Genomic DNA, 23153 nt, shown 5'->3' with positions numbered 1-23153 from the left:
ACAGACGCACGTTATACACATTCCTGTTAATGTTGGATTTAATTTATGAGAGGTCCATCACATTCGGACAGCTTTTAGACTTCATCACGTTATCATTTTACAGCTTTTTTGTGCTCCCTTTCTGTCCCTGACCACCCTCCTGTTTTTGCCACGGCTAAAATACTATCCAATTACATTCCTTTATCTCACTATACCCCACTCTCACTCCTGCGTTGGGTGATAATAGAGGGATCCATCACGCCATTAGCTGCAGGCGGTTTTATAAGCTCAGCAAAATGCTGCATAGAGGGAACTCAAATTATAGGCCGCTGCATTATACCTTAAAATACGCCTTGTGTTTGTGTCTGCGTATGTGTATGTGTGTGTCTGTGTGAGTGATGATGATACCGCGAGTCATGCTCCCCCCTAATGACTGATGATGCATTTCCAAGAGGAGAGGAGAAAAATGGTGGCAGGTGGCGGCATCTCTCACACCGCTGTCGTCCCCACTGTCTATCTTTCTGTCTGCTTCTCTCGGTGTTGTTTCATCTCTCCCTCTATCTATCTGTCTTTGCTCTTAAATTACATCTTGGCTTTTTTTTATAGTTGGGGCAATTTTTTTCTTCACACGACACATTTCACTGTATGTGAGAAACCCTACCTTTGGCTTTGTGTTTCCTGATAAATGATGTGATGGCGCTGAGCAGCAGCAGTGAAAGGTATTCAGACTTAATAAAATCTGAAAAAAATATATTCTATTGATGTAGCTGATTGAAAAAACACACATTTGTCTCAGCATCCTAAACAAGGAAGTCAAAGGTCAGAGTCAGCTGAAGAACAACTGGAGCGCGGGCAGGGATTTGGGGATTGATTGTTGCTCAGGGACACTTAAGTACAGGCAATGTATGCCAAGTATACGAAGAGCTTAAATCTTGTCCAGTCGATGGCGGATTTTTGATCAGTAGCCAGAACAGTTGATTCTCTGCCACTAAGCAGCTAGTGTGGAGAAACAATCAGAGAGAACATGAAACCAAATTTGGTGCTTCTTACATGTGCACCTTTCAGTTTTTCATTTTAATTGGTAGCTGCATGCAGTTGATTTTTCAGGTTCTTCTTCATTGTGTTGAACACAGTTATCCTGCTCATAATGCCTCGGTTTATTTATTGTGAAAGAACACTCTTATTTTGATACTATTATGACAGCAGTATTTTGATTTGCTCACAGTGTGTGTGATTGTGGAACTAATCTTGTTTATTTTTTCAAAAATGCACAACAGATGACTGTATTTTGCTCTGAGAGACAGTGAAATGCTCTAATATTCCTGAAAAAGTAGCATCAGTCAAGCATTCTGAGGTATCCATATTATAACTTGTTGGCCACTATGTACTCGTTAAAGGTCCAATGTCTAGGATTTAGGAGAATTTATTGGCAGAAATGGAATATGATATTCATAGTTTTGATTTTAATAGTGTAAAATCAGGTCATCCTCCACAGAGTCCGCCATGTTGCACCCTAGACAAACCTAAGATGCCTCCAGTGTTTTTAAGTGAGAAGGCCACTGTAGGTTGTACTACCTGCTTGGAAATCGAGGGGTGCGTGAGGTATTCTGGTTGCAATTCACAACCTCACCACTAGATGTCACTAAATCCCACATACTGCCTCCGTAAAGATCAAATATAATTCAATTTGGGATTTTGTTGTTCCTTTCCAATATGTCATATAATTTCCATTCTGTTTTGAAATGATGTTCCTCTGTCATTCCAGCTGTAGATGTGAAGGCGGATAGATAGGCCATATTTACTCCTGTAGGAGTCAGCAGCTGGCGACTCCATGTCAGTGGCAAGGAGACAGAGGCCTTCAGGGCCAAAAGCAGCAGTGTGTGCGTGCATGTGCGTGTGTATATCTATGCACCCCGAGTGTATGTGTGTGTCCTCATGCTGAGGGGAATCGGGGGTGTTTGGTTCATTAAACATGCAAATGCATGCTTATCTTCCCCCAACACCAGATAGTGGTGAGAATAGATAAGAACCAACCAAATGATGCCAGAGAGGCAGACACAGAGAGAAAAACAGAGAGAGAGTCTGAGAGAAAGAAACTGAGAGAGATACACTGAGACAAAACACAGAGAGAGTAACAAAAAAAAGACAGCAAGAAAGTGAATGATTCCAAAACAGCAAGGTGGGTAAAATGTACAGAGGAAAGCTGGTGAGAAGTGCAGAAGAGACAGAGAGACAGAAGAGAAATGAGCTTATTAACAAATGCTGTGGAAGGTAATTTCTCCCCAGAGTTTATATAATAGGACACCTGATGGCTATTTGAACACATGTGTTATCTGCTCTCCTTTTTTTGACATTAGTAGCCATAATAGTCCCCCATGATAATATTTTGTGAGTGTTTAGTTGGGTTGTCCGTTTGTTTGTGCATGTCACTCATCCATCATCTTTGGTCACATTTTAATAAAATGTTGAAATATGGTGCATATTGCTGTTGCTTTTTGTATTTTGTAGGTCAAGACAGTAATATGTTACTGAATGGCCATAAATAATATGATTATTTGGATTTCTTGATGTAGTTTTTCTTGCCTTCTTAGTCCAAGTAACAAAAGGTGTGTTTCCACTGAGTACTTTTTGAGTACTTTTTGGAAAGAGTGTTTTGGCTACGCCCACTAGTTCCCCTCGGCCTCTGTTCCCATTCAGGTATTTTGTAGCAGCTGACCGACGGAGTCAGGAGAAGTTACCCCTCAGCGTCCAGTCTGCAAATGAATCATGCATGTGCGAAATCGCCACCTCAACCATATCCAATCAGCGCCGACTAGTTAGTAGCGGCTCAGAAAAATACCTACCCAAGGCAGGTACTCTCTCAGCCGCTACCTGAGCTGCTAACCGGTGAGGTTGGGTGGATCTTCTCTCCCAAGTCACACCCATAATGACTCACTAGAGGGAAAAGTACTTTATGGAAATGCGCCTAATGTGTTTCCTTGCTACTATAAATCTAGGTCTTTGTATCTAATCGGTGCTGAAGGGACTCCACTTTGTGCTGAAGTTACCCTGAAATAATCACGAAAACAGTGTTTGTTCATCATTGGGTTTCATCATTGGCACTCCTTTTGACTTTGGTGCTTATGATTATTCTGAGATAGAGTGTGTGTGTGTGTGTGTGTGTGTGTGTGTGAGAGAGAGAGAGATTATGGTCTCTTCTTTGCTCTCAATTCATTAGAAATTGCAAAAGAAAAGGTGTGTGTGCATTCATACAGAGGTGCTGAGATGTTTTTTGACCACAAACTCAGAAGGCTCGACAGGCTATTACGGTGCTTTTTAATATGCAGCGTTTGTGTGTGTGTGTGTGTGTGTGTGTGTGTGTGCAGGATCACGCATGTGTGACGCCCTGCCTGCCCGCCTCCATGTCTGCCGTCTTGTAGGCATGTATTTTTCTGTGTTTGAGTGTGTGTGTGGTGACAGTGTCAGAAAAGATTTCCATTTAACAGGATTAAAGTAAGCTGGTTTCAAAAAATGCCAACTGCAATTCACAACAGTTATGGTAGAAAACACAGTGATCACAGTGGAGATGCATTACAGGAAAATAGGTGATTACTTGCATGCGTAGTGTTATATTCAATATTATGCCTATTTTAGGATCAACAAAATATCCCCTCATTTCAGTTCATATATCCAAATATAGTACATTTTTACCTACCTATTTAACGCCCAAAGAAACTATCCATTTTTCTGTCTGTGTGAGGTTTTTGCAACATTCTTTGGAGTTCCTTATGTATTTCAATCCAGATGTTCAAATTATGGCAGAAGTATGTGTCTTGTAATGTCAAAATGCTATTTTGCAAAGCCCTTCTAAAAACTTTTCCCCATGTGACCTATACAGTATATTTCTGGATGTTGACATTGCTACATATTCGGGCTGGGCGAAATGTGCACTTTATGGAGCCAATTATCAGTTTAAATGTATATATATTTAGTATATCTTCACTGCTTGACCTTGCCATCAGACCATTCCTTCAGTCAGGAAACAGTCATATTACTTCACAGAACACGATAGTTGCTGGTCTACCAGTGACTCATTTGATTAGTTAGTGTGTGTTGTTATTGACTTTAGGATCCAAAGTAACATGGCATCCACAGAGGTGCATTGCTTAGCATCTGTATGGTTATTTCTACTCTTAACACAGCTAATGTTGACTTTACATCATTCATAACCTTAAGTTATTGTGGTAACCTGCATCACTGGTTTTCAGAATCAGAATCAGAAATACTTTATTGATCCCTGGGGGGAAACTGCTTTCGTTATAGTTGCTGCTGTATGGGTATAGAAATAGAAAGTACTTGTGTAATAAAATAAATTTAAAAATGCACTCTACACTAAATATACAACAATATAAAGACAAATGCAAGTCTTAAGTAAATAAAGACATGTACAAATACAAATGAGAAATATAGAATACATTTGAAGTAGAGATATGTACAATAGAATAAAATAGAAATATGGGAATATAGAGATATAGACTTTCGTTGAGACAGAGTGGAAAAACCCTGAAAAGAATGCAGATAGAGTCGACCTATAAAAGTGAGCATAAGTAGTAAGAAACTCTATCTACGGAATCTCTGGAGTTTGTTGTGAAATTCTTTGGTCAAGAGACATCTTGGGATTTTCATTTTCCTAGAATTCCCTTAAATAAGTAGATCATTGCACAGGAATATCATGTACAGCAATATATATGACTTCACCGAGCAGTGAAATACCACCATGAAAAAATAGGAAAAATACAACAACAAAAAAAACATTTAAGTCACTAGTGGGCAGTTGGACCCAAACTGTTGATTAACGGGAAGAAAGAAAAAGATGTGAGCGGTTTAATTTTCCACTGACACCAATACATGCAGCTTTTTGTTTGTGCTGGCTCAACCAACCATCGCATTTACTTTCCCTGAATATCTTTAGATCCAATACTGCAAGTAATGTTGTAGAAGAAAGTGAGAGGGAAAGAAAAAAGATAATGGCAGAGGTTAGGGAAGAGGGTTGGTGAGAAAAACATACAAAGAGACATGGGTGAGAATAAAGAAGAGGGGAGGTGAGAGATCGAGGTTTGATATGAAGGGTTGATGTAAGCGGAGATATTCTCAAAGAATATTTTGGGGCAAAGAGCAAGCAGGAAGCAGAGGCAGTAATGAAGATATTTGTCCAAGTAAATCTGCACATAGCCATTAACATGCAGGGCTTAGAAACATGGCTGCTTTCAAGTTCTTGTCCTCTTTCTGATGTGCTCCAAAGAGTTGGTGCTAGAGGGTCTCAGAAAGCTCTGTGTGTGTGTCTATGTGCGAGAGAGAGAAAGACAGAGTCTGAGGGGGCAAGCGAGAGAGAAAGAATATGAATGAGTTTGTCCTCTTGAGGCATCATACCCTGAGGCCAAAGGAATCAGTGCCTGGAGCAGTTTGAGAAGAAGATTTTATAGTGGAGGCTGTGTGGATGATAGGATGTTTGTGTGTGTGCGTGTACCTGGGACTGGTTTGCACACATCTGGTCCCAGCCTCTTTTCCCAAGTTCCTTACTTTAACTTTGTGAGCAACACTTTGTCATTAATACATACCAACTGTGTGAAGAGGACAAAAATCGACAAAAAAAAAAAAAGACAAAAACTGTCTGTTTAGATTCCAAGCCTTTATTCTGCATCGTTACCTCTGGTGCCTACATGAATACTGAAGCCTTCCGCGCTGTGAAAGCAAACAAAAAGACAAATGATTGATTGGATTCATTCATTGAAACAGAAACTAGTGCATGCACTATACCGTGCTGTGCTGCACAAACTATCACATTCCCACAAAGACTTCATAGAGGATTTAGATTAACACAATAAAGCTCGCAAGTTTATTTCCTGTGGGCCAGGGGTTGGATGTGGGGGCAGAGTCCTCCCAAGAGCCATAACTGGATGCTGTGATTACACTTTTCATTGTGACTTTTATCACCTGCTCTAGATGCTCCCAAATCGATTTTTGTTTGCATTGTAACCCAATGAGTCAGTCAGTATCCTGGGTGGAGAGAGTCGCTTGATGATTTAAAACTGACATAATTTAGATGAATTCCTGTGGAGAGTCATAGTCTTCAGGTTTCCACCTCTACATGAAAAGAGTTGGAGAGCAGCAGGGTGAATGTAAAATCCCATGTACATTGTTTACATACTAACTAGTGTAGGTATTGATTTGTAGTTACAATTGACATATTGTTGTGTAGACATGCAAGCTAACAACATTTTGCTATGGTGGTTTCTTGTTGTTTATTCTTGGCTCTGTTCTGTTGTGTTTCTTGGTGCTCTGAGACTTTCTCATGACAAATGTCTTTATAAACTCGAGTCTGCATGAAGTATTAACAGACCTCAATTTGAAAAAGTGGTTTCATGATCACATACATGACGACCATCATTAATCTAGACAAACCAACTAAAGCAATCAGTGTCCTATTCTGGTCTTAATGAATAATATTTGCTTATACCTTGGGCTTCAGCTTCAATGTGCTTAGGTCGGCATCTGCTAGAATGGCAGCCCTATTCTTAGCACTGCTACTATAAGTTATAATGTTTTAACTCACTCTCTGTCACACCTGTAGTGTGAAAGGTGAGTAAAAATATCATTAACACATTTATTGCCCCCAGATACCACTGTCATTACCACGTGTTTTCTTATTATTTTTTTCCCATTCTCTCAATATCCACAATTTGGAAAGAGGAAAAAAATAACTTCTTTGTAAGTTAGGTGTGTTTTCCTTGTTTGACAATGTATTAGAGACACATTTATTCATTTGTTTTTATCACAGTGAAATTGAGCTGTGGAATATAAATCTTTACCGTTAATGAAACATTATAATCAAAATAATAAAACAACCAAACACTGATTTGCTGTAATCGATATACTGTAGGCGAAAAGCTTTAGGGCTGTTATTTACCAGTGTGTGCTTTTATTCTTTCATGCATGAAGAAAATATTCCTGTCTGCTCTCACACATTTAATGAGCATGATTTTAGAAATTAGATTGGATTTCTGGTTAGTAGAATGAGTGTAAAATCAATGTGTGTGTGTGTGTGTGTGTGTGTGTACAAGTGACTATATGCAGGTAAAATCGTAGAAAGGGAAAATGAACAAACTGGAAATAACCAGGAAGTAACCTACACACTATCTTAGTTTCATAATTTTACACTTAATCAAGTTGAAACATCTTTTCTTGTGCCTCTGTTTTTTCAAGATGTTAGCAACAGTTGCAAAAGAGTTAACAACTTTGAAATGCTAGCTGGGAAAAAAAGAGAGACAGTGAAATCACCGTGTAAGCCAGATGGCCTTTGTGTGTGTGTGTGTGTGTGTGTGTGTGTGTGTGCGCGTGCACGCTCTATCTAGGGTCTTAGATGGATGCTGTTGAGTCATTGCGGACCAGACATGGTGATATATTGTGATAGTCGGACTGGCCAACTCCTCTCCTACCAGTTAATTAAAACCTCAGCCCCAGGGCCCCACTGTCATATCACATCATTCTCATCAATCAATCAAACAAATACATGCATATATTCCCACATACTATATGTAAAATTCATGTAGGCTATGTGGACAGCCTCATTGTCTTAAACACCTACACGCTCACCTACACCTTGTGTAAAGGAGCATGAACATTATTCATTTTAAAATGGCCATACACTCCTATGAAAGATTAGCTGTCTATAGTGTTTATTACAGTAATGGGATGTGAAGCAGTTGAGTGATAGGTTGGGCAAGGAATTAGTATTTAGTACATGGGCATGTTATTGTTTTCAGACACCACTTGTCTAACTATGTGGGAATGGGTTGAATGAGAATCGTTCAAAGAAAATGATTAAATGCATCCCAGGAGCTTGCTATTGTGAGGAGGACAATGAGTCCACTTACAGTCTCTTTAAATTCAAACAAAACAGCATATTGAGAGGATAAATCAGCCAGAGGTGTACTTCTCGAAACAGTGTCGGCCTGCAGAGTTGTGCCAAGTGATCAGAAGAAACCCAAAGATCAAGCTTAGTACCAAAGATGCATGCTGAGCTCCCTGTGCTGTGTAACAAGATTAGCGTCTGTTCCAATGTAAATAACTAGGCAACTGGCTTCTTGTAGATTTGTTTATTCATCATGCTGACCTGTTACAAGTTTACACAGCATTTAGTGTCTTCGACTACTTTCTTGGCTTTTGCAACGGCTCCTGATTTCACATTTTATTGCGCCGAATTTGAGTTAATTCTTGTAATTTTCTCTCTGTGTGTGCTTGTGTTTTTATAATAACTTATCGCGCTCTTCAAGTGGTTTCTCCTGATTCATAAATATTGAAAGTGTGAGGCTCATGTTGAGCTATTATGCCGATCACACAGTCAAGCAGCGACAGTTCCTATGTGGTGTCAGATTACAAGTGTGTGTATGTGAAGCCACAGAGTATTGGTAATTGGTCTCATGGGGGCCTCAAAGAGAGAGACGGTGTAAGGAGAATAACCTCACCCCCCTCTTGCATGCTCACACACATACTGTACACACACACACACACACACACACACACACATACACACACACACACACACACACACACACACACACACACACACACCCACGCACACACACACACACACACACTAATATATCCCTCCACTGGAGTGGAAGCTGCTGAGAGTGACTCGGTGACTCCCACTAAATCATTGGTTAGATTATCCTCCAGGGGATGAGTGATTTAGACTGTCGACTGCTTCATCCCCCCAAAGCTCTGAGATGTCCTATCCACCCGTGACATCACACTACTGCCCTTGAGTGTGAGTCTGTGTCTTATTGATGTATGTGTATGGGTTTCACGGTGCCTGACATGCTGCAAGATATTACAATTTATTTAGAAGACAAAATACAGATGGTTGGGGGATTTTACTTGTTGTTTAATAGAAATATGAGCTGGGCAATCACATGTGCACATTCATAAACAGATGCACTCTAAGAACAGGGCAGACCTCCTGTCACTCAGATACGAAACAGATAAGTGTAGATGTGAATGGGAGTAGAAAAGTATGGAATTGCCAAAAGATAAAAGCTGTTTCACTGGGAAGCTGAAAAAGTTATTAAAGCCATCACTTCATGAATATGATATGTCAAACAGAAGTGGCAAGCCAACCTCTTTCTTTTGACAGCATGAAATGTTGGGTCACAATATAACATGAGATTTAAAGGGAAACAGTGGAATATATGATGTGAAATAAACTCGCTGATTCATTTCAGAGAGCACACTCCACTTTGTAAACAACTAGTTTTAAAAACGTTGTGATGATTGACTGCACACTGTTCAGATCTCAGTTAGTCCCGGCGACAGTCCTACATGTAGAATCAATCATCAGTGACTCCCACTGGGTGAGGCCAAACTTTCTGACTGTGAGCCAGCAACACTCTTGACAAATTATGATTGCTGTTCCAGCCAAGTGTTTTCACCTTTGGCCTCAATAATCTGTTTTAATCCCATGCTGTTTGTCTAATAATTGGCTCTATCTGTAATACAGTGGTGTGTGCGTATGCTTATTGGTTGACATCACGTAGAGTTTTAGTGTTTGCTCTTTCATCTGCTCATCTCCAGCTGGAAACATTTGAAAATGCATGAAGTAGTGTTGATTTGTTGACTGGCTGCTACTGTTTTCTGAATTTAGTTGTGTTTCTGTGGGCCAGCAGTGTGCTGATACATCATCTGTCCTTTTTACTTTAATTTGCTGGTGTACTTAGCAGCCTTTGGTATTATTATTCATATTTAAGTTGTTATTGTTATGCTAATACTACAGCTACTTTGTCACATGTGATTATGGTTCAGTCAAGGGGGGCTTAATGGAGCCAACAGTGCATGCCTTTCAATTAATATTGCAGATGGGTTTGTTAAAATGTTATTTTGGTTTTACACCACTTTGTAACTGTGAAATAAATACATTCCATGTTGTACACAAATAGAAAAAACAAAATATGTTTAACAAGGTAAGGTATGAGAGGCTAGCCTGTCTGTTCCTGGTGTATGCATGCTTATTGTGGCTACAGCTCATAAATGGTCCGTTTACTTACTACTGCACAGTATATTCTTTATTAACTCACTGCTAAACTGCCTGCTGTGGACATGCATGTAATGCATATTTCCCCTTTAGGGCTCCTGTGTCTTAGCATGATCTACAGAGCAGAATGTAAGGCATCTGAACACTGCATCAAAATTCAAATCAAAGGTTTATCCTCAAACCACCAAACACCACAGAACAACTCTCAAATATAGCATGCTGAATGTTAAGCAAAGGTTAAAATACCCTTGCTTATGAATTAGGATAATTATTAATAGGGCTCAGATGTCACAATTTACATTCAGCATCCGTACCTCAATGAGTCAACATTAAAACTTTCATGATATTGTTTCATAATCTACCAAAAGTGAAACTTTTATTCTAACATTTCATAATGTGTGTGCAGCAGAGCTTTTAATCTCCAGTTCAATAACATGTCATAACAGTCCTGCTGCACTGAGCCTTTTCAGATGAGTATAAATATTAGACAGTCCCTGTCTGTGGAGTACAATAATGCAGGGCACACCCAGTGTCAGGCCACCGGTCCCTGGTGAATTATGCATGGAGGTATTCTGTCATTATCTGTGCCGGTGCAAAACGGCGATAGCCCACCTATCATAATAACTATAATAGCTTGGTGATTTAGACACACACAGCAGATGTTCATGAGCCGTAATCGTGCAACTAGCAGGTGCTGCTCATAGTAGAAACCCACGTTTTGTGCATGTGTACATACACATGAGTAACTACAGGAATGTGTGTTGAAACATCATGCATGCGGCACTACACAGTCAGATATTGCAGAGGTATTGCATGCATGTGCATATCTATCTAGCTTTCTAAAAATATGTCTGTCGCTGGAATTTAAATGAACAAACGTTCATGAGAGAAAACTGAAAGAAACCGAGAAGTCCTCCGTGGAGGATACTCACTGAATGAGCAGGATGTGCAGTAGACGTCCAATCTTTGTTTGGTAGATCAGGATTTCCATTATCTTCTTGGCAATGTTAATGGAGAAAAAATCTCAATCTGGCATTCTTATAAACGCTGATTGTAAAACTTTATGTTCCTTTTATGTTTTATAAAAATGTTCAAAAACCACTAGAGCCTCTTATAAGTTAGCAGTAAACATACATGTGTGTATACATTCATATATCTCCAGATGCAGTGATGACTTATAGCATACAGGGGCAAGTGATAGCTTCTTTATGCCTGTTTCATTCCCCCCTACAGATATGTATTTTTATGTGCAGCCTGCAGGTACAAGTATTTGTAAGATGAGAAAAAGGCTGCATGATAAAAGACCAGGTCTAGTTGTGTGTGCATTTATTCCATACATAATCTTCAGCTAAAGATTGTAGGCTAAACATCTGCATAAGAGTGTGTAGGACTTAAAAGGAACAGAGTGGGAGCAGAGAAAGCTGCAGAGAGTTGAAATATCTCCATTGGGCTTGTCAATACCATGGTGCATTGTTTTCTTTGTTTTTTGGGGGGAATAGGGGTTTTTGTTGCAGCTGTCAGTAGTCAGGCATTAGAAGTCATTTCAGTGAACACTTTGACTAGACAATTCTCTTCCAGCCCGACTGTTGAACTGTCACTCAGCTGTCATATCCACAAAAGTTTGTCCTCAGCCTTGTTGTGAGCACAATAGACTGCTTTCTGAATAGAGTATCAGAGAGCTCACACAAGGTATTTACATACACATTCAACACACATAGATAGACACACATACTGTATATATAGAGAGAAAGTAGACAATTTGCATCCACATAAACAAAAACACATTTTTGCTTTCCAGCCTTAATGTTTTTGACATATTTTTGTGCTCGCCTAAGTTGTGTGTGATGTAGTTTTGTGTTGATTTCATTCTTTTTATTTGCATTGTCATTTCACCCACTCCCATCACAAAGGCAATTTCAAATCTCTCTACCTCTCTCTCACACACACATGCAGACACACTCCCCACCCCCACATCCTGTGCACAGCATAAAAGCCCACTCCTCTGCTTTGATTGACAGATTACCGTTATGGTGTCACACTGTCATGCTGACGATGATAAAGTACAAAACAGTTGTTATGACAACCACCAGTGGGTAGATAAGTGTCCAGACTGATACAAAAAAGATTGAGTGGTTCCCAAGGCAGCTCCACGTTTAACAGTGAGTTTGCACAATCTTGCCTAATACTACCTTAGCATTTTTCTCCCAGGGAAGAATCTGCTATGTCACATGGAAGTTTCACACCACATAAGTGTATACTTGGCTTTAAGTCTACACCTTCCCATTTACTCTTTTTTCTTCAGACTGCTCTTCCGTCTAGAAACAATGATTTTCTGAGACGAGTCTGCCCTCAAAAATGTCAATAATGGCTATTTGGAAAAGCAGCAAACATGACTCTTGTATAAGTTTTAGACTCTCCGCCGCCGCCATCTTGCTGACGTAGTAGTAGTGATTGACCATGATGCAGACTTTAAATGACAGATGTCACACTCGGTGAAGGATTGTTTACTTAACTTACATTTTTCTTTACATAACTTACGGTTTTTATATAACTTGATAACTTAACGTAACTTACTTTTTTTTTTAACGTAACTTACTTTTTTTTTTAACGCAACTTACGTTTTTTTACCTAACTTCCGTGGCTCACGTCACCCCCGTCACTACTTTACTGTCAGCATTTACGTACATTTCTTTACTTTTTAAACTTCTAACCAGGAAATTTTCTGCCCTAAACCTAGGTCCATGGTTTTGTAGCATTAATTCACCAAAATTGCAACCTTTTTTACAACCCCAAACCGTAGGTGTTTGTATGATGACGACATATGAGCTATTTTTAGAAGGCGCCGCAGTACTGTGAGCCACGCAATACTCATTTTGACAAACGCTCATATGTGTTGTTATGGGTGACATTGATAAATGGTCTATTCCGTCATTTAGGTTGGAGATCTTGTTGGATTTACTCATTATACGTTATGCAGTAAAGAGTGGAAGTGTGAATGCTCAACAACCTTTTCTGTTGCTTGCTTGTGAACAGTCAGTCTACCAGAAAAAAAATCACAAATAAGAGATCTGCTAAGCAAGTGCAAATTAGATGAGAAGCTGCCAATCAGTGCTTCTAAGCAGAGCTGGGACAGTATGCTTTCCTCGTGATTCAATACTACCAGAATACTTGGGTGTTAATTTGATATGTATTATGATTTTTTTTAAATATCACAATCACAAATTCAATATTGTTCTTTATTAAAATGTCTTAAGTACTTTTTCAACACCATAACATGATGCATTGTTTTTGAAATTATACAGCAGCATCATACATGAACTGAATAGAAAAGTGGAGGAAAAATATACAATTGAATGAATAAGATATGTGTTGCCATATAAATATTCAAATGTTTGTATGAAGTTTCTAAAAAAAATGTAGTACTGCCCCTTGCACTGCACACAGCATTGAAATGATCCAACAAACAAATTATGATAAATGAGAGCATATTCAGTATCATGATTTGATTAAATTCTTTTAGGATTTGGGGGATGGCACAAACCCAGTTCTTTGACCCGGGAGCTCGGCCATTGTTGTCCAGGGTTCAGTGATTTTAAGCCTAACCCTGTAATCTTTTTCCCAACCTCAACAAGTGGTTTTGTTGCCTCACCTTAAGCTGTGCCATATCACATGACCGTCAACTGAGATATTATGAAACATGTTGCAAAAGTTAAAATCTCGTTCATGAAAATATTAATTATTAAATCAGTTATCAATGAATAGCTAAATGTTGCTTTGCCTGAGAAAATAAAGTTTTCAGTAACTTAAGTGATTCATCTAAATGCACCTGTGAGAAAGTGCACAGGTTTATTAGTGCTCTGCTTCACTACTCATCCAGAATTTGGCAATGATTGAAACACTTCTAAAAAGCCTCCTGCCATCTTTCTCTGAAATCTAAAAAGCCATATATAAAGCTGAAGATGCAATCATTGAACCTCATTCCAAGCTAATTAGCAGGTTTATCGCCCAATGAAAAAGGTCTATTAAATAGACTGGACTGCTTTGTAATGACCAGCTTCCCCTTGTTTGGCTTGAATGGTTCTCCATCATTCAGGTTTATTTCAGCCCTGGTGAGCAGTCGCTTCGACAGCTGACTTTTTTTTGCAAAGGTTGGAAAACAGGGGGATGCAGTCAGGAGGGGGATCACCCCTCAGCTGGAGAGCTTGGGTTCAAGCTACCATGTCTATAGCCATCCATCCTGCCTGTTCAGCTCTCCTTGAACAAGACACTGAATCCCTCCCAGCTCCCAGCTGTGCTGTAGCTGACCGTGACACCTGACCTCTTTGCCGGCAAAGATGAATGAATATCAATGGCAGCGTTACAATTCCTATTCTCTGACATCTCACATGCTCATATTGACATCCTCTCCAACTTTGAATGACATTTGCTTAATTCTTACATCATTATTGTGATGGCATTAGTTTTTGTTTAAATAAAAATAAGGCTATCACAGTGAAAACTGGGGCAGTCTCGGTGCTGCTTTTCCATTTCATTTATCTTGGGTGTCTGCGGGTTGGCTCCAGAGTTTAAAAAAATGATGAAAACTAAAAGGGGTCCGTCTCATTCAGGTGGATTTACCTTTATTCTTTTCTGTCCTTCTCCGTGGGGTGTTAGTAGTATGTGTGCTGTATTAAATTAGACATGTTGTTGCAGGCTCACTCACTTTTTTGTCAAAAGAGTCCAAATTTTTCCCTACCTATCTTATATTTACTCTGTAATCACTGGAAATTTAAATTAATTGACATGTCCCACAATAAAAACTCAGGCGATTAAATATGGATTTATGCCTCTAAAGATAGCTAGTTTTCAGAACGCCAGGATGTATTTAGGGCAACTTCTTGCCGAGGCATTAGTAAATGTCAGACAGGGCATTATGGTCTATTAGGCTCTTGCTTTTAACGTTGGCAATAATAAAATAGCCCAGGACCACACGCCAAGCCTGCCAGTTATTCCTCTTTCCAACTCAACAGGATATAGACGTAAATTGTTTTTTCTTCAATGTTTGTCTGAATTTGACACATTTGTATTCATGTGTACCCTTGTTGGTGTGTTTGTATTTACTTTTTGGTGCAAATATGTCCATGTGTGTGCACATACAAATAAGCATAAATCTGTGCAGAATTTGCACCTCATTGACTCAATGAGTGTGCGCTTGTGTTCTGAGAGAGAAAACTGTGGAGCAGTTGGACGCATTCACACTGACCGCCTTATCAGGACGGGCAAGAGTCCTTAAGTGCTATTATCTGTGAAGGGAGGCAGCTGGAGGATTTGAGCAGAACCTTGTGTGGCAGTGTGTAACTCTTTCAGAGTAATGCTCTCCTAGCTGAGGAGTAATGACTCATGAAGGATGCTGGTGCTGGGACTCCTATCTGAACGGATACATACTTCTACCTTAAGCAAATTAACAACATATTTACATGTTTTTTATCGCTGTACTTAAAATCAGTTGGTACAGTATTTCTGTCACCGCAAGGACACCAAAGCACCAGGAAGTTTGCTTTTGTTTGCATTTATTTTTAAAAACAATAGTAAAATTCCCATGAGACACAAACACCCATGCAGCAAATTGGGACTATAGGAGCAAACCCTATTTTTCTTCCAGTCTGTATGTTTGTGAATGCTATATTGAGTGTGTGTGTGCATGTGTATTTCCTGGGGAACGGTAGAGGACGCTGTCTGTTGATTTAAGCTGTGTGGCGGTTGAAAGCGGAGTAGTGAGTTTGAAATGTCTCTTTAATACAGAGAGAAGCACTGCCTAGCCGCTGTTGTGCCATTGCAGACGAGAGTGTGCAATGTTGTGGAATAATGCTGTTATTATTAAATCTCTTCCTGCCGTCTATCAGCACTCTCAGTGTCTCATGCAAAGTTTTCTTTCTCTCTCTCTCTCTCTCTCTCTCTCTCTCTCTCTCTCTAATCAAGTTCACTTTAACACAGTGACACAATGTGTACTACTGCTATACTGTTGTATTTCCTGCAGGCACATAAAAGCACAGTTCCTCCAATACACCTTGTTATCATTCTGCTTTACTGTTGTCTTTGTTGGTGTGTTTTTGTGTGTATGAAACTCCACGGCTCTCTCTCTCTCTCTCTCTCTCTCTCTCTCTCTCTCTCTCTCTCTCTCTCTCTCTCTCTTTGCACCAGTCAGATTTAGATCTTGCCTGCAATGCAAACACTCCTCCTATAATAATTAGGATTGAGTTAGAATGACCACTCCCAAGTGCACTAAAGAACTTGGAATTTATTAAGAAACTTGCTTTTGGACACTGAATGAAACTTTGGACTTTTGGACTCCTTCTGTCTGCATGGCTAAACACGTATATGTGTCAACAGATGTGTATACTATTTAGATTTAATGACCCAGAGTTGGTGCTTGCAAGTCTGGCAAAAGAAATTAGTCCATCTGACATAATGAAGTATTTTCTGCAGCTTAGCATAAAAATGCAGCCCAGTAATGGTAATTATGTCTTCAAATCAGCTCTTGCCAGCTTGTAAAACAAATGTGAAATGGTAAATGATACTTATGGCAGCCTGAAGATAATTTTTTTGCTTTTGGCATTTTTGTTTCTTTTTTTACTCGTATAACAAGAATCAGAAGAATAGTTCAATAAAAACTGGAATCAAAAAGCAGAATTGCTGCAAAAAAACATTCCAACCTCTATCTATAATAGAAAAACTATGCCTGGCCCATTGCAGGGAACTTGCTATTCCACAGCAGAAAAGCACTGGTCAGCTTTATGAGTATTTTTTTCTTGACCTTTTTCTTTTGAGCAAAGATTTGCTTAGCGTAATCCTAATTCATATTCAGACAGTCAAACAAATTCACAAAGGGAAGCTATTCAGTGCAGCCACACTTTTATAATATTCACCACAGAGAAGCAACTGGGGATTAATTGCCTTATTTTAATTTTCTCTGCTGGTCGAAGTATTTGAACCGATGACCTTTTGGTCACAACCCTGCATTTCTGTGCTTCAGGCAGTTGCTGCCCCAACAATGACAGTTTTCCATTAGCCTGGTAAGCTGAAAACTCCTAAAGTCTTAACATTTTTTTTTCAATTGACCTTTACTTCTATCAGTCAAAGTCAGTCCCAGCTGGAGAGTAATTGTTTAAAACAGCGTAATTTGAATGTCGTCCCTTCATCACAAACAGGGACATGCAGTCAAATGAGGCGATTTGTCTCTACACAGATTCTTCTATTTCCACAAAGCATTTCAGTTTGATTGCATCATTTTGGTTCTGAAAATCACTGAAATCAAAGGAAACATGCAGTGTGTTAATGAAGTGATACAGTTTAGAGTAAGTGGGTGGCCAGGTAAAAAAGATTAAACGATGAGTGCATGAAAAAAATCATTTAAACAGCAATAGTATACAGTTGCTTAACTGAAGTGGATTTACCCATTGAACCTTTTCTCCCACATTGATGATTTGATAATTAGATGAATAAATTTCAGCTTTAATTACTCCATATACTGATCAGACTTTTCTTGCATTCATGCTCGTCCCCTTAGTGCTGCACTAGTGTATCGCAAGGATTAGCAGTTACGTAATAATTACTTTCAACGAAGAAGAAATGCAGGACAACCTGCATCCTCGGGGCAAGATAAAAATGCAAGACACACAAAAATGCTAGACAGACAAAACTATAGGCTTAACATTAATATTCCAGCAGGTATTTGATCACAAAGTTGAACACTGCTTTCTCTTTTCATTTTAAACCACATATGGAATCACTTTGGGACCTTATTTTGGTGATAAAGATTTTTTTTACACATTTAGTTTACAGATTGTGGTGTGTCGTGTCTGCAATCTAACACCTGAAGTGAGACGTCAGCGCCAGTGAAGCGTCCATCCGTTCAGTCCATACCAACTCTGACCTCTGGTATGGTCGTCACGCTTGGGAACCAGCTGTCCTGTCAGCAGCACAGGTCCTGAGGTTCTGCAAGGACAGCAACCAGATAAACTGTCCAGCAAAAAATATTTATTTCAAGGAACAAAGTTAACAAACTTTACTTATGCCAGATTCCCACATAGCTAAGATCCTCATTTCCCCCGACAACCTCAAGAGATTCTCCAGAAACAGGCTACTGTTCAAGACTGTGAAAATCATCACTTAGTCAAATAGTCAAATCAATCCATAAAAGCTATTTAGAAAATGTCCATCTCTGGAAGACCATTATCATCTCAGCCAACCAGACAAATAGACAGAAAAACACATGTAAATATATTCACTCGTTCTCATATACCTCAACAAACTCCTACACATGAAGGCACACAAGCTCTTTAGACACAAATTGTACAATGATACCCAAGGCGCACATGCACACGCACTCAGACGCGCAATTAGAAAGTGGGGTATGTGGAATACCAAACAGTCTAAATGGGACAGACGCAGACACAAGCCAACTCGTCCAGACAGCCAGACTAATGGTGTAGATGAAGTCAGATGAAAGAGTCTATATGTATCAGTTAGTCTGTCCGTGTCTGCATTGATCACACAGCAGGCGGCTCAATACTCATCTCTAACTTTCTCTTTCTGCCTGTCTGTTTCCTTCTACCTCCCCTTTGTCTTTTTCTCTCAGTTCAACCCCCCATCAATCACCGATCAATTGACAGCCATCAAGGGAATGGAAAAGGAGTCGTGTTTGCTTGTTGCTTCAATGTGTGTGTGTGTGTGTGTGTGTGTGTGTGTGTGTGTGTGTGTACAAGTGTAATGACGAACAATTGCCATGACATTTAAGAGTTAGTTTTACTTTGTTTTTTTCATACTTAACGTAAAATAAATGTTTGACATTGCAAAAAGTTGGCAGTTGCTTTCAGTGCAATATGTTTTGCATGTTTTATAAATGCTTAATCAATATAGTTTTAATATCTCATTTTGGAATAACACTACATTCAGTTTCCAAGGTTTTATCACCTTTTTTAGTACATTTTACTTTTCCTTCTATTTTGCAAATTACTTGTGTGATCTGCCTTTGATTTACCGTAATAATACTGCTGGTGTTCTGCAGCTGCCTTGCATAATTCAACTTTGTTGTTCTTTTTTATTATTCTTAATATTAACTAGATCTTTTTTTTTTGCAGTTCAGCAGATGAGCAGTTTCGCTGGAACGCTCAAGGTAAGGTTCACTATAATGTCCGTACAAACACACATGCTGCCAGGCATGCAAAGTAATAATGCAAAATCTGACTCCTCTAACACTTTCACTATTTTTTTTGGTTAAAACCTTGACTGGTCACACATACGAGCACTGACAATATCTCTAGGGTTTTATATTTGCTAGCATCTTGAGTTAAGGATTAGATTTATCGCCCTGACAACAACAAGGCCTGTCCCACCCCGTGTCTGATTGACAAGCTCGGAAAATTGTGTGTCAAGGAACATTTGGGATTTATACCTGCGGCCCAGTAATGTATGGGCAGAAGCATCCACCCACATACCTGATGGATTAAAAGATGATTGCAAACACACACAGATGCACGCACACACAGAGACATAATCACACTCTCAGATACATATCAGAATGTCAAAGAGGCGGCACATCAAGGCCACTGTTGGCTTTGACCGTCAGTGTTGATCTGCATATGTCAAGACCGCAAGCATACACTCTTTCTCACTCATCTGCTTCTAACATCCTCATCCTTCTCTTTTCTCCGTCACAGCGGATGGACAGAAGGATATCGAGGACGAGTTGACCACTGGTTTGGAACTGGTGGATTCCTGCATTCGCTCCCTCCAGGAATCGGGAATACTTGACAGTGGAGAACGTAAGTGAACTTAATCAGCATCGTTGTGTTTGTGTGCAGTTGGTTAGGCCAAGGGGGTTTCAAACCAGTTATTTCACCCTATTTCAATTCTATTAACGTGACTCAGATCAAAGCAGATCAGCAACTCAGACAAAATACAATTATAGTTTTACAATAAAAAGGCACAATCCAAATTTCATTTACGTTCCTAATTTTTCTGTTGATTTAAATTGTGCTCTTGAAGGACTTCATTCCTAGACAGAAAGTTTTTTAGTTAGTTTAGATGTTTACTTTGTTAATAGATGATGAATCTAAATCAAGATTGGCTCAACTCCGGCAGGTATTTCAGCAAGAGTAATCAAACCTGTTACTGCTTCAAAAGGAAAATAAATCTCACTTTTAATTGTCGGAACAGTCACTACTTAAATAGAGTAAGGCAATCCAGGCAATGGTAATAAAGCTACACCCGTGGTTGCTTTAAATACGGAAGAATTATGGTGTGTATTGTTTGGTAATTATTTTTGTTTTCCTGAAAGGAAATGAGAAAACTCTTATTAGTCCCTTAGGCCATTAGATATCTGGCCTTAGTGCAGCAATTCCCCATGCTAATATTGAGTTCTCACTCAGATTTCATTTCTACTTACAGTAAGCAAGTTGAGTCGCGGGAGGATTTTGTTCCAGATTACACATTAAGTATTGTATAGAGTTAGATTCATAAAGAAAATAAACATGTGATATTCTGTACACAGCGGAAATCTTTCTTTACATTTTCTCACTGGGTAAGAACCCAGCTGAACCAAGGACTTTAAAGGGACAGTTCACCCCAAAATCCAAAACACATATTCTTCTTCTTACCTGTAGTGCTATTTATCAATCTAAACAGTTTTAATAAGAGCTGCTGAGTGTTGGAGGTCTCAGTTGTAGAGATGTCTGCCTTCTCTCTAATGTTATGGAACTAGATGTCTGGACTTGTGCTGCTCAAAGCGCCAAAGAAAACAGTTCCCTCCTGGAACTGCTCACATCAAGGGTGTGGATCATCGTGAGTAACCAGGTCACGATTTCTGGAGAAAGACATTACTGTTGAGTTTTTCAAATCTAATTTTTGGCACTTGGAGCACAACATGCCGAGTGCTATCTAACTCTATTATATTCAAGAGGGAAGACATCTCAGCAGCCGATGAACTTTCCTTTCAAGGCCTAATTCAAAACTACGAGTGTTCTTGTATGAGCTGATAAAAATGTCTTTGTCTTATGATGTGGAGACAAACAGATAACAGCCAAGCAAACACATTAACACTCCACGCTGCTCTTGGATTTGTACCAACAAAGATCCAGTTTCAAGCAGCTTTTCTCTCCTGTAGGCCTTGTATTCTGATAAACCAATTCAAACAGTGATTGAGAGGCAGCCTGTGTGCGAGGTCTTGTTAAATGTGCTTGGCATTTTCTTTGCAGGTCATTGGTTTTGGAACACTGCATTCCCATTTCACTTACTGTCTGCTGACCTTTTTGATACTTGATATTGCTGTAATGGATGGCATTTTAAGAATTTGCGCTGAACATGCTGCTCAGTGCATTTCTATGTGGAGAGTTTACTCACATATAATTCCATAGGTTTTATACAGATTGTGCATACAGATCACGTATGCAGAATATCACAAAAGCTGGATGGAATAGAAGTTAAAAAGCTGCTTTTTATTATGTACCTAAAGATTTCTGTTGTTGGTCACCTTTAATAAGGAACATGTTGCATGTTAATGCACATGCAGATCAGTGGGGAGACATGTCACACAATTTGATTCTTATCTTGTTTGCAGGAAGAGCCTGAATCCCCGTCACTCCTGCTTTATCTGAGTCCAAATAGATGCCACTCTCATTGTGAGCACTCTTATTGTGGATGCTCCATACCCAGCTGTTTTTTTTTCCATTTTTGCAAATGGGTTTCTACCAAAAGCATCACAATGTGTGGGTGCAGATAAATTCAGCAAAGCTATTTGTGTGTTGGTGTGTTTTTCCCCCAAAAGGTAGCGCTGTAAATAGCTTAGTGGGAAAATACATAGAACAGTGACATGTTGCTGTCTTCAGTGAAAGGTGGCACAAAACAGGGAGGCTTTTTGCTTTCTGCTGATATTGTAGTTGGTAAGGTGTCACAACAGAGCCAACAGAATACACATAAATATGTGTTCAAAGAGACACAAACAAGAAAAAAGTTAATATCATGAAATGAAATTTACTTCTCAAAGCAATAACTTTGGGGCCTTTGTGCAATGTGCTATCTTAAAACCTTTTTTAAAAGGTGTGTGTTTACGTGTGGCATGAGCGTGTGTCAACATTTCATGAGCAAAAAATGACAGTGAGTCGCTGAGATGTTAATTTTGCATTTTAACAGGGACTGTGAGACTCAATAGAGGCATGAAAAGGCTTAAAGCCCCTCTGGCAACAATGTTTTTCATTTCACCCTCTTACTCACTCACATAGTCATACATACACACAAACAGAATACACACATGAGCTCCTAAACACACTAAGAATTTCCCCATCGACCCTCCTAACGACTTTACTATCATCTGACCATCCTCCACTTTGCGTCAGACATACAAACATTGAAACAAACACACAATTTTTTTTTTGTTACACAAGCACGCACACACAATGTAACAAACACCAAGGCCGAGTGATGATGAGTTTGGGAGCTCCCACTCAGTCTGCGTAACTCAAAGTGCTGTTTAATAATTCATAAAGAGCAAGGGATGAATCGAGATGAGAAAAGACAAGTCTTTTGTGAAGGCAAGAAGCAGAGGAGTTGATCTTGGTTCACAGCGCACAGGCTCACAGGGAGAAGGAGAGGGAGAGGGGAGAGGGAGGGAGAGGGAGAGAGAGGGAGAGAGAGAGAGAGAGGGAGAGAGAGAGAGGGAGAGAGAGAGGGCGATGCAAATAGATATGGCAGGATAATAAGGGGTCTTTGTTATTTTGGGTAAAAAAGGAACTCTGGGGATGATACTTATTGTAGACTTTACAAGGGCATATTCATGATATTTAGAAATTTTATATTCGGGAAAGTATAATTAAAACAACTTGTTTTGGCTTCCTTACACTAACTGTAAGTGGACATACCTGAAATGTGTATTCAGAGGGAAAGAGAAAGAGTAAAAATAGCAACTTAATGAAATATTTATACACCGTTGAGTGAACAGGTCACAGACCTAACTGCTCTTCAGCCAAACCAAACCACCCATATAATCACACATACAAGATAACCTATGTAACCCCTCACACAAACGCCACTGACTATCGAGTGGTTTGTAGCAGTTCCCTTCGGTTCACCT

At 39.4% G+C, this 23153-nt stretch overlaps 1 protein-coding gene across 1 annotated transcript in view; it reads left to right on the top strand.

Annotated features, from left to right (window-relative positions):
• ctnnd2a (catenin (cadherin-associated protein), delta 2a) overlaps positions 1 to 23153 on the top strand; it is a 272893-nt gene that overhangs the window by 99673 nt on the left and 150067 nt on the right. Inside the window, 2 exon segments of the mRNA XM_059326789.1 lie at positions 19168 to 19202; positions 19747 to 19851. Coding sequence (XP_059182772.1) covers positions 19168 to 19202; positions 19747 to 19851 — 140 coding nt within the window.

Source organism: Centropristis striata, chromosome 23 (assembly GCF_030273125.1).
Source record: "Centropristis striata isolate RG_2023a ecotype Rhode Island chromosome 23, C.striata_1.0, whole genome shotgun sequence".
In the NCBI taxonomy this organism is placed as follows: Eukaryota; Metazoa; Chordata; class Actinopteri; order Perciformes; family Serranidae; genus Centropristis; species Centropristis striata.
The sequence above is the reverse complement of the archived record's forward strand: the minus strand, read 5'-3'. Positions and strand labels throughout refer to the sequence as shown.